The sequence below is a fragment of the Eleutherodactylus coqui genome, chromosome 5 (assembly GCF_035609145.1).
Source record: "Eleutherodactylus coqui strain aEleCoq1 chromosome 5, aEleCoq1.hap1, whole genome shotgun sequence".
In the NCBI taxonomy this organism is placed as follows: Eukaryota; Metazoa; Chordata; class Amphibia; order Anura; family Eleutherodactylidae; genus Eleutherodactylus; species Eleutherodactylus coqui.
Window position 1 is genome coordinate 263,506,645 of NC_089841.1, and position 12,830 is coordinate 263,519,474.

General features: G+C 45.3%; 1 protein-coding gene across 7 annotated transcripts in view; it reads right to left on the reverse strand.

Annotated features, from left to right (window-relative positions):
* Window positions 1-12,830, reverse strand: part of MYO9B (myosin IXB) — a 160,798-nt gene that overhangs the window by 41,953 nt on the left and 106,015 nt on the right. For all 7 annotated transcript variants that reach the window (XM_066604612.1, XM_066604607.1, XM_066604608.1 and 4 more), the window contains 7 exons: window positions 12,655-12,804; window positions 9,423-9,592; window positions 4,923-5,834; window positions 4,779-4,833; window positions 3,780-3,898; window positions 3,539-3,690; window positions 3,283-3,467 (listed from right to left, as the gene is read on the reverse strand). In XM_066604612.1, coding sequence (XP_066460709.1) covers window positions 3,283-3,467; window positions 3,539-3,690; window positions 3,780-3,898; window positions 4,779-4,833; window positions 4,923-5,834; window positions 9,423-9,592; window positions 12,655-12,804 — 1,743 coding nt within the window. The remainder of the gene's footprint in view (window positions 1-3,282; window positions 3,468-3,538; window positions 3,691-3,779; window positions 3,899-4,778; window positions 4,834-4,922; window positions 5,835-9,422; window positions 9,593-12,654; window positions 12,805-12,830) is intronic.

Here is a 12,830-nt window from a genome sequence, read left to right on the forward strand (position 1 = left end):
TTTGATCTGTATTTGCAGACTAAAACAGCCCATGAAAGTCTATGGGAGGGTAAAATGAGCAGTAAATAGGATTACACGTGTATTCACAAAAAGGTAACATCAAGTGGGCCTTTTTTTTTTTCTTTCTTTTTTGCGTGCATGACAAATGCAGTGAATACGGATGCAACAGGCACCAAATAGGCATTAAAAACTGCATTTTTTCAAGGGCCAACATTGCATATGCCCATGTGAATGAGCCCTTCCTGTACACAGTGGTCACACGTGTGTAAGGAAGCTTCTCCTCTGCAGCTTGTAAATACATCCTGGTGGGAAAACCAGAAGCAGCAATGCCGAGAGTACAGCTTAATATTTTAGACCATTTACGGGTCTAAAAATAAATAAAATCTCAGAAAATCTCTTAAATTACGGTAATTAGTCCAAAACAAAACATTAACAAGTGTGAATAAAAAGGATTGCCTTCAAACTCTTCCATGTACACGAATATACATTTACACTTTATATAAAGAAGAGTTAAATACACTTTACACAGTATGTGCATACATACAGTACTTTAATATATATGTATAATAAAGTGGCGCAGCTGCATGAACGTATACGGGGAAACTGTTAGGATGGAGAATCACTGCACAGCCGCAGCCCCGGGTGCTCCCTTATGACACGCGCTGCTGAGGGTAATGTAAGTAAAACACATTAAAGGGGTACAAACAACCACTGATCACACATTGCATGGAAAAAGATCTCCATGTCTGACCCGCAAGGGTCCAATAACCGATCTCCAATAATGAAGTGGCATTGTTCCACTACTGATAGGACGTCAATGGCATACCCTCAGCAATATACCATCAATATCTGACATGAGGCATACCTTAACCCCTTCACGACCAATGACGTACACTTACGTCATGGAGCCGCGGGGTATGTATGAAGAGAGGTTGCGTGGCAACCTCTCTTCATACAGTGCGGGCGTCAGCTGTTTATAACAGCTGACACCCGCGGGCAATAGCCGCGAGCGGCCGATCGCGGTAATTAACCATTTAAATGCCGCTGTCAGTACTGACAGCGGCATTTAAATCCCCCGAACGATGTTTGGGGGTTCCGCACGGCCCCCCCCCGCGGTGAGATCGGGGCAGCCGTGCAGGTGTCATGGCAGCCGGGGGCTTAATGAAAGGCCCCAGGGCTGCCTTAACAGACTGCCTATGAAGCCATCCCCGTGGGGTGGCTTGATAGACTGCCTGTCAAAAAGCACTATGACGTAATGCTATAGCATTACGTCATACTGCAGGAGCGATCAAAGCATCGCATCTTAAAGTCCCCCAGGGGGGCTTCAAAGTAGTGTAAAAAAAAAAATTTAAAAAAATCAATAAAGTTTTTTTTAATTGAAAAAAACCCCAAAAACTTGTAAAGGTTTAAATCACCCCCCTTTTGCCATATCTATTATTAAAAAATCTAAAAAATAAATAAAAAATATGTACTTGGTATCGCCGCGTCCGTAAAAGTCCGAACTATCAAAGTAACGCATTATTTTTCCTGCATGGTGAACGTCGTCCAAAAAAAAAAAATAAAGAACGCCAGAAATGCATTTTTTTTAGTTACCCTGTCTCCCAGAAAAAAACGCAATAAAAAGCAATCAAAAAGTCGTATACATTCCAAATTGATACTATAAGAAACTACAGGACATTACGCAAAAAATGAGACCTTGCTCAACTACGTCAACGGAAAAATAAAAAAGTTATTGGGCGCACAAAATGACCGCAGAAAATAATTGAAAAAAATTTAATGTCTTTGAAAAAAAAAAAAAAAAAAAAAGAGTAAAAAAAAAAAGACTATACAACTTTGGTATTGTAGTAATCGCACCGACCCATAGAATAAAGTTATCATGTCGTTTTTCTTGCCATCCGTGCGCTGTAGAAACAAGACGCACTAAAAGATGGTGAAATTTCCTTTTTTTTTCATTTTACTCCACTTAGAATTTTTTAAAAGTTTTTCAGTACATTATATGGTACAATAAATAGCACCATTGAAAAATACAACTCGTCCCGCAAAAAACAACAAGCCCTCATACAGCGACGTCGATGGATAAATAAAGGAGTTACGATTTTTTTTAAAGGGGGGGGGGGGGAGGAAAAAATGAAAATGGAAAAAAAAAAAAGGGCCGCGTCATTAAGGAGTTAAAAGGACATTTTCTGATTTATGCAATTTGTACCCTTCCCCTTACCATTTGAATATCTCTGTTTGCTGTCAGTGTACGGAAGCATTCATGTTTCCTCCAGAGTGTGAGAACTAGCTTAATGTGAGCAGATTTGTCTGCTGGATAGGATGGGGGTTTTGGTGCCTATTTTTACATACAGCAAGCAGAGATCTTGAAAATGCTGAGAAACTGTACAAAGAATAAAGCATTTTCTCTAATAATTTGTTTCAGTTACTGCATGCCGTTTACATTTAGCAGGAAAACTCTTTGCGAAGGGTGCTGCAAAATGCATTTCCCTAAGATTTCACCAACTTTGTAATGGCAGCCATGGAAATTTCTAATTCCCTTCAGCCTTCCTGGAAGCTTATAGGCCGTTTCCCAATAGTCTGCCTCCTATTCACAGACTTTAAGTTGCCTTAAAGGGGTTGTCCCGCGAAAGCAAGTGGGTCTATACACTTCTGTATGGCCATATTAATGCACTTTGTAATGTACATTGTGCATTAATTATGAGCCATACAGAAGTTATCAAAAGTTATTCACTTACCTGTTCCGTTGCTGGCGTCCTCGTCTCCATGGTGCCGTCTAATTTTCGCCGTCTAATGGCCAAATTAGACGCGCTTGCGCAGTCCGGGTCTTCTGCTTTTCTCAATGGGGCTCCGTGTAGCTCCGCCCCGTCACGTGCCGATTCCAGCCAATCAGGAGGCTGGAATCGGCAATGGACCGCACAGAAGCCCTGCGGTCCACCGAGGGAGAAGATGCCGGCGGCCATCTTCAGCAGGTAAGTAAGAAGTCACCGGAGCGCGGGGATTCAGGTAAGCGCTGTCCGGTGATCTTTTTTAACCCCTGCATCGGGGTTGTCTCGCGCCGAACGGGGGGGGGGGGGGGGGTTGAAGAAAAAAAAACGGTTTCGGCGCGGGACAACCCCTTTAAACAATACCTGTAGCTTGTTAATGGGAAGTCAGGACGACTTCTGCTGGGAATTACAAGCAAGCTAGGAGTAGCAACAGCAGCAAATCAATAAGCAAAATATATTCTTACTGATGAAACAAAAACCTTTGGCCATTAAACCTCTGAACTTTATTGTTACTATTTACCTTGGTAAACAAAAAATCATCAAGATGTTTTAACTCCGTAGAATTCGTGATTTCCTGGCACAAGGAGGACTTCCATGTTTGAGACACAGGGGTGGCTTTACCAATTTTAATAGAGCGACTCCTAAGAAGTTTACTGGCAGGTTCAGTTGGTAACTGGCGACTTGTTTGTCCGCCGATGGCTGTTCCTGTGGGATATGTAAATGTAATGTCAATCATGTAAGGAAGCTATGAAAGCTATGTAGACTGAAAAACCAACCTTCTATGGATCTCTTCGTTGCAACACTATCGTTGGTTGATGGTGGAAAAGAAGGCTGTTCTGTGCCGTCCGGAGTAAGAGGACTCTCTTTGTTGGCTTTCTTATCAGGCTTTTTCCCCAGAAGCCTGTAAAGAGGACCCTTGAAAGTGTGCCTGCACATAAGAAACAACGGGATTTGTATAAGAAAAAGCAATGACTACGCTCTCCAGCACATTCAGTACAGTTTGAGCAGCGCACTCACTTCGAGTCTGCAGGCTGTGGCGGTATGGCTTCAGATGGAGTACTGTACTCATTGGATTTCTTTTTTTGTAGGTTAGTCTTAGCCGATCCTTTATCTATTTCAACAGGCATAGGAGGTGGCTGCAAACAAGATCACAAAACAGTCTAAATATTACAAAGAGTAAGGCTGGCTTCACACAACCGGATTTTTGCTGCGGTTGGTGTCTGCGGCAAATCGCATGCATTGAAAGGTATGTAAACACACTTTTTCCTTCACACTCTTGGGAAAAAATGGAGATTCCCACAAGTGGAGGGAAAAAAAAATAAAATTGCAGCATGCTCTATTTTGCTACAGACTCCGCGCGGAAGGCCTCTATTGAAGTCAAGAGAAGCAGTCTGACCCGCATCCCATCGGCAATTGACATTGCGGATAGGATGCGGGTACCCACGTCATAGCTTAGCGATAGCACTAGAAAAATAACTATTTTTTATAAAAATCTGAACTGTGCATGACTAATGGCAAGCGTCCGCAGTCATCCACAGTACAGAAATGACAGGTACGCAGGGTCGCCATCTCAAGTCACAGCTGGATTCCACTACGGGTACGTGCATCCGGAATCTGGGTCAGCCATGTGAAGCTGGCCTAAGAGAGTAATGTCCCATTTAGACGGGACGACACTCACCTAAACAGCTGCATGAGCGATGAGGTCGCTGCTATGGTCGTTGGCGCTCACAGAGTGTTTAGACAGGTAGAGACCACCGCTAGATCGCAGGCTTCTCGCTCAGCACTTCAGTTTGTATAAAGTGCTGCGAGTTTACAAGCAGCGAGAATCCTGCTTTCAGCTGCGTTTTTTATGCTGAGTCAACGATAACAGGAACTGAACGAATAGTAAACGATTTTTTTTGCATCTGCACGGGATGATTATTGCTCAATTTCGTTTGTTTGACCAAATTTGAAGTGATAACTGTCCCGTGTAAATGGCCCTTAAGTCAGTCACATCAAAGCAATTACTTCACGAACCTCAGGGGCAGGAGGAGACTGTGCCATTGACGAGTCCTCTGCAGATGCCTTCTCCCTGTTGGGAAACAATTAGAGCAATCAACTACCTACACTGTATTAAAACATATGTACTTGCCATCTTAATAAACAGAACCGCAAAAATACCTTGCTGCCATCTCCTTGCCATCTCTTTGAAGGTTAGCCTCCTCTCGCTCAGGTGTGCCTGTAAATTCCACCTGTCCAGAGTCATTTTGCCTCTTCTCCTTCCACTTCTCAGCTTTGTTTCTCAGCTTTCCATGGTCGCTATACCTCTGAATGATTCCAACACTTGGAGCTTCTGCATCCACTGGTGAACCTCCCTTGTAATTCGCATCTACAGATGTCTGCTGAAGGTCCAAATGCAGAGTGGAGGGCCTTTGCAGTTTTTCGGTGTTCTGATCTGCAGTTGACCCTTTACTGGCTTGTTCTTTCTCCTGGTCTGCCTTTTCCTCTTGAGAGACTTCTTTCTTACTACCCTGCTGTTCAACCTGTGGAAATGCTCCTTGCACGTTCTCATCGTCCTCCAATGAGGAATAGATATGTTTGTTCTGCAGCATATCATGAAGCAAGCATCGGAGCCTCCTGTTTTCCCTTTCACGACTGCTGGACACCCGTTCGAGGCTCTTACCTTCCCCAGTGGCATTAGCTGCTGGTATACGGTCAGACTTTCCTGGACATGGTGGGTCTTGTTCTGCTCGGGGGATTCTCTCTTCACTTTCCACCTGAATCTTATTCCGGTCGTTCTCTCTTTGAATCCGCTCAGCGTCATCTGTTCTCTTTAACCACACTGGCTCTTCTTGCGGTGCAGCTTTGATTTTCTTCTCCTCCTTACCGTCTTTTAGAGGTGCGCTCTGTAGGACTGATTCAGAAGCACCGGCCTCACTCACTGATGCTTGCTTTTTAATGTTCTCCATCTTTTTCTGTTCACTTTCCTTCTGCATCTTCTCCATTACGGCTTTTCTCTCTTTTTCAATGGTTTCTTGCTTTCTTCTCTCTTCTTCATCAGCTTTCTTCTTAGCTTCCAGCATGATATTGAACCTTGAAGAAAACACAAGATTTTCACCTCCAATATGTTATTTGCCAATCATTTGATACTGTATTTAACATACTTTTCATATTTAAAACAACTTTCTAAAACCTTGCATATCCTGATATTAAATATAACTTACTAAAGCAGTCAGTCCAATCCCTAACAGCTCGTGTCCTGGCATTAGAGCAAACATCTAAACCTCCCTCTATGGAATTACAACGCCTAGCTCAAACTTTTGATAGCCACAGTTCTCAGATGAGACTTTGCTTTGCACCTAGAGGATGTCGAAAATCGAGGTCGACGCAACAACTTAAAGCTGAGAGGCATACCTGAAGATATCCCACCCGACGCCCTCCATGACTTCAACAAACTCTTAACCTCTGTCGTCAAACTCTTCAACAGACCAGCTGACAGGGCGCCTGGTGGAAGTGAAACCCTAATTGTTCAAGGGACGTTATTTGTGGGGTTCACTTTTATAGGCAAAAAAAATGCCCCGCTGACGCATCCGCTGGGAGGCGCGTCAGCCAAAGAGCGAAGTGCCTTCACCAAAACGAGGCACTAGAGGATGCCTGGCATTCCAACTGTTCCGATTAGCGAAGCCGTTGTCGGACAGGCTCCACCGTTGGACCAGAATCCTACGCACTGTACCTGCACAGGAAGGATCCGTGGAAACACACTCTAGAAGCGAAGTTTGAGACTACTCCAACTACTACAGTCATCCACAATCGAGGGAATTAGGGTCAGCAGCGGGCTCCACCTCAACAGGAATCATTCGTGCATGACAGACCACCTCAGTGACCCACGTCCCATGGACACGGCCGCAGTCTAGTCTTCCTAGAAGCACTAGATGTCGTTTCGGTTCTGAGGCCGCCTCAAGAGGGATCAGATACAGAGGTTCCGTGTACTACTGGTATACAGCTGCCTGGAGGGGAGCTAGTAGCCAGACTTACAGCCCCCACAAGGTATTCTTTGACTAACTGTCCGCAAGGCTCACCCGTTCCAGAGCAGAGCCGAGGAGTAATGTGTCCGCAGAATTCATGTGCAGAGCACCGTTACCATATGGAAGGTGACAACACTCTTCAGCAAGCCCGGAGGAATGCTGATAATCAGTTAAAACACTGACTGTAAGATGAAATATTCTTCGTCTGGATGTAATCTTGTACTGTAGCGAGAGCTCATATAGTTTGTGGCTCTGACCAGCCCCTGACCACATGTCATCCTGAACTCAGACACTGCGCCAAGGCCCGGTCCGGAGCAGACATGGGGAGCGAATAGTCCAGAGACTCCCTGTGCGAGTACTCTTTCCAAATAAAGGGTACCACAAGTCTCAGAAAGGCCGGAGTAATGCCGAAAAATTGTTTGACAGTCTTTGTCCGGAAGACAAGATCTTCTCTGCTAGATGTAAACTTCGTTGTGCGGCGAGAGCGCACAATATGTGGTTTTGGCCTACCCCTGTCTGTGTGTCATCCTGGACTCGGACACTGCACCAAGACTGCCTGCAGGGAACTGCAGGAAGGGCAACAGGGGAGCTACCGCTAGGCATGGCTCAGCCCGGTCCGGAGTAGACATGGCGAGCGATGAGTTCTGAGACTCCCTGTAGGAGTCCTCTTTCCATATGGAAGGTACCACAGGTCTCAGCAAGGCTGGAGTAATGCCGACAAAATAGTTTGAACATTTTATTCGGAGACGAGGTGGATGTAAATCTCGTCATGTGGCAAGAATGCATTTGGTGCATGGCTTCTGGCCGGCCCCTGTCCGTGTGCCATCATGGACTCAGACACTGTGCCAAGGCTGTCTGCAGAAAACTGCAGGAGGGGCAACAGGGGAGCTACCGATAAGCAAGGCTCAACCTGATGCGGAGCAGATATGAGGGGCGATGAGTCCACATAATTCCTGTGCGAGTACTCAGTACATATGGAAGGTACCACAGGTCTCAGCAAGCCAAAGTAATGCTGACAACCAGTTCTAACACTGTTGTCAGTAAGCAGAGATATCCTCTGCTGGATGTAAATCTCGTACTGTAGCAAGAGCACACTTCATCCTGGATTCAGACACTGCGGTAAGGCTGGCTACAAGAAACTGCAGGAGGGGCAACCAGGAAACTAATCGGTAGGCAAGGCTCAACCCGGCGCGGAGCAGATATGAGGGGCGATGAGTCCAAGGAATTCCTGTGCCGAGTACTCCTTCCGGTATGGGAGGTACTGCAGGCATCAGAAAGCCCAGAATTACGCTGAGGTTGGATTGGGCAGGGGGGAGACGAGGTTATGGTTCCTAGGAGTAGTACCGCGTCTGCAAAACATTGAGTAGGCCCAAAAGCCGTGGGCTAAATTTACAGCCAAGGCGCTGCAACAACACAGTCACTGCCCGCTACACCCGCGGAGGTCCCTGACCACCAAAAAAGGCCAAGGCACCACTTTGGAGAACGAGGCCTGAAAAGGCCCGAAAAACTGGGACCCACAGTAACTGCGCGGCCAGTCCCGCTACGCTGAAAAAAGCCCGGCCGCGGCTGTGGCTACATGCCGGCAAAGTACATCAGCAACAGGCGACCATTGCCCAGCCACCACGTCGCTGGCGACAGTACAAACGTGTCCGCCACAATGGCGGCAAAACCCAAAAGAGCCACGGAAATGGCGGCAAAAACCCGGATGGCCACCACAATGGCGGCAAAAACCAGAATGGCCGTGGCAAGTAAACAATCCGCTGCAAAGATGCACCCACAGCCAGGCAGCAAAATTACACAGAATGGCAGGCACAGTGACACAGGAGCTCCTGTTACAGGGCAGCAAGGGGAGAATACTCACCTAGTTACTTATCTATTCTTGCCATTCCTGATGCTGGGAATGCTCCCTCATCTCTAGCAGTGATCCCCATCATCTCGATGTTCTTTAGAGAGGATGGGAGTGCTCCAGGATGGGGACACTACTGATGTCCTCCAAGAAGAAAAAGGAGGCATGACAGACAGTTTACCGCCTGTGTGACAGAAGCCTTGCACGGGACGATTCTCGTTTAACCCTTTGCAATCCAATTTTGGATTCAGGGTTTCCTAGGGGGCTCTCTCTTTCTGCCATTGTACAATGGCACCATCTGCTGGCTAGAGCCAGTACTGCAGCATGGGACATGTCGGAGAGGTCCCCGACAACAGAGCAGCCAGTAATCTATAGTAAGAATACCCTGCCAGATGTCTTCCGACTTCGGAGCTGTACAGCCTTCTATCAGAATGTCTTTAGACGTCAGACAGTGGATTGGAAAGGGTTAAACAAGCGATTGTCCTACTAGTTGTTTACGCGTGTTCAGCATGCTTAGACCGGCAGATTGTCGCTGAGCATCGTTCACCTCTCAGGGCTTCACATTCCTACGTACAACACGGAGCGGGGAGCGTTTTGACATAACGAAAAGTCAGCAAACTAGCAACGATTTTTATGCAGGCTGAAACTGAGCGATAAATGAAAAAAAGGGCATACGGGCTGGCGTTTTTAGATGTGACGACTATAATGCACTTTCGTTCAAACGGCAATCATTAGATGTAAATGGACGCTAAAGCTAAGAACAGTCTGGTTTTGATACACAGGCATCATTCAGTACATCCATTTTCTTACTTTTGCCTTTGTAAATATCCTTTGCAAAGCGCTTGTAACATTCGGATAGCCTGAATCTGACCGGTAAAGACCTTCCTCTGTAGATGACCTTTCCATGTTGCCTGGATACATACAGCAGCATTCTTCCTAATCCCCAAGTCCCGTCTCACAATATAGGACCTCCAGTATGCCTTAAAAGACAAGAAGTATATATTTAGATAGGATTTTCATGCTTACCTACAGAAAAAAAAATTATGCAGAATATGGGAAGTGCAAATTTGATTTTTTTTTAAATCCACATCCATACAAGAGTTGCGTTAGGCTTAGCATACACTAGCATCATGGAAGCCATTCTTAAAGGAATCATAGTAAAGCATATGTTTTCCATCGATCGGATAACACGGTACAAAGATAAAATCATGTAAACCCCTCCTCGAAAAAAAAACGTAACTTTACCTACAATTTGTTGCCTTTTACAGGAACACATAACTGTGCTATTTGATGCAGTAAAAAAAAAACAAAAAAAAACCTGAAGGCCCTTTAACTTGAGAAGATAATCCCTCAAACTGCCAAAAGATTGAACAAAATTCAAGCGAGCTGTAAACATTTTTGAACAACAAATTAATTGCTGTAATCATGTGCTCTCCTCCACGAGTTGTTTGCTCAGCTGGGTGTGTTTAAGAAATTGTTATTGCTGAACAATCATCTGGCTGACATATTCCATTGTTCTCCTTGTGGCTGAGTAAACATTGCATTCGTTGAATATGCAAAGCCTGATCTTCCGCTCGGCTCGCCGTCGGACACATGCAGTACAGATTTTTATTTATTTATTTTTTTAAAACTCCTGCTTTTCCGGCGGCCCTTCTGCAAAATAAATTGCGAATGAGCTGCGGCCTGGACGGCTTCAATGGAAGCCGTCTGTGCGGACATCGCAGGAAAATGCAGAATGCTGCAATTTTTCATCCGTGAGCGGAAAACCGCAATTTGTTTCCACCCATGTGCATGAGGAATTACTTTTCGATTGCATTCTATGGGTGGTATTTGCTGCAGAATCTGGAGGCAGTCGCCCGCTCCGGATTCCGTAATTAAAATCTGCCTGTGTGCATTCAAAACGTGCCAGCCTATAAACCTTGGCTAACGATGATTAAACTAGTAGTGCACGAATGCCCGCGTTCACATGTAACGATCACTCACTTCCAGCTGTTTGAACTTCATTTTAAATTGGAACGGAAGCAAACTGAAAGTTCTGCGGTTTTTTTTTGTTAAAAGCCCATTGAAACATTGAAATCTGAGTGATGGGGAGGAGAAAAGATTATTCCCGTTTCAATTCTGTTTATCTACTCCGAAAACAGAAACGAAATCGTGACTCAAGCACTACATGCATGAGTGAACAGGCCCTTAGACATAGGTGTCTAAAGATGCCCCAGATTTATCATCCAGTGTGGGCCACCGTGACAAATCTGGCACATTTTAGGAAGATGTAGGTTTGCACAGTCTAGACAGGTTTAGTACATCTGCTCCATAGTCCTATGGCCCATGTATACGGAACGATTATCGTTCAGAGAATCGCCCAGATTCCAGAGCTGCATGGGAATTTGAGCGATAGTCGTTCCGTGTAAATGCATGCAGAAACTGAACGAGAGTTGTTCCGTGAAAACCGCAGTAGTTCACGTCTGCTAACTGTGAATGGAGGCGGGCGGGCGAAGAACGCTCCCCGGCCCGTTAACCCTCCATGCTGGCAGCGCTCTGAGCGATGGTCAGCGATACTCGCTTCTGTCTAACAGCACAGGAGTGAGCATCACTGGGACGAGCGTCAGGCAAAGTTTGCCCAGCAGCTCTCCTTGTGTAAATGAGGCACTGTTGTGTAGTATACTTCAGCAGTTGACTTTTGGAAACAGATTTTAGGTAAGGTTTCCTATTTTTTTGCATGCAGATCATGTTTGTACAAGCCAAACTAAACAGCGCAACGGGACACCACTACTCTCCTGCGGCCATCCAGTATTCCTGCAGAACCTTGGCAGTGAACTGCGGATTTTGCTATTATACCTGGTCTACAAAATGCTAAAATATTTTTCTTCCAATACAATTGTACCGAAGCGGAATCTGAATGGAGAGGTGGCCACACAGGTAAGTAGCTTTCTCCCTTCTAGGCTATTCCATACCTCCCTGGATGCAGAGGCGGACATATCTGCTGCAAACGGGACAAATGGAATCTCCACCTGTCAAACATTTATTGCATTTCTTGTGAATATGGCATAAAAGGTCGATGATCAGAAAACCCCTCAAAAGGTTTAAGTTGATCACATTTTGAGACATTTACAAAAATGTTTTGGAACAATGGCGGAAGAGTGCCGAAACACTCGCACATGACAGTTTTTTTACTATGATAATAATTTCAGCCAATAAACGGTTATGGTGGTACTTTGTCATTTGGTGTTTTCTATACAAAACCAACCAGCTTATGCCAGATTTTGTTGAAATCATTTCTAAAAATGGCTTTTCAACGTGTAGGATTGTCACAGGTTGACCTTAAAATACCAGATTAAAAGTAAAGAAAAAGAAAATCTCTCTATATACCGTATATACCGGCGTATAAGGCGACGGGGCGTATAAGACGACCCCCCAACTTTCACCTTATACGCCGGTAATACAGTGGAGAAAAAAAAATCAGTACTCACCTCCCCCGGCGTTCTGTCGCGCTCCGGCAGGCTGTCGCTCCCTCCTGGTCCCGGCAGAGCATTGCTTTCTGAATGCGGGGCTTGAAATCCCCGCCTCCAGAAAGCTAATACACACACCGTCAGCCAGTTACAGCTATTCAATGGCATCATTGAATGGCTGTGATTGGCTAAAACACACGTGGCTTCAGCCAATCACACTATTCAATGACATCATTGAATGGGTGTGATTGCTAACACACGTGCGCCTTCAGCCAATCACAGCCATTCAATGATGTCATTGAATGGCTGTAACTGGCTGACGGCGTGTGTATTAGCTTTCTGGAGGCGGGGATTTCAAGCCCCGCATTCAGAAAGCAATGCTCTGCCGGGACCAGGAGCGAGCGACAGCCTGCCGGAGCGCGACAGAACGCCGGGGGAGGGGAGTACTGATTTTTTTTTTTTACACTTTTTTTTTTGTATTACCGGCGTATAAGACGACCCCCGACTTCAGAGCAGATTTTTCGGGGTTCAAAAGTCGTCTTATACGCTGGTATATACGGTAATTTTATTTCCACACACACTCGTTCATATGTTACCTGTATGGTTACTGCGGCATTTTTCATTCTTAGAAAGTTTCTTCTATCTACAACCATACGGAAAAGGCTTTGCAGCATAATAATCTTCCCAATGACAGCCTGATGAAGAGTATCTTGCAGCTTTTGCCTTTCTGGTTCCTTCATAAACACCTGAAAAGCAAAGAAAATAATGAGAC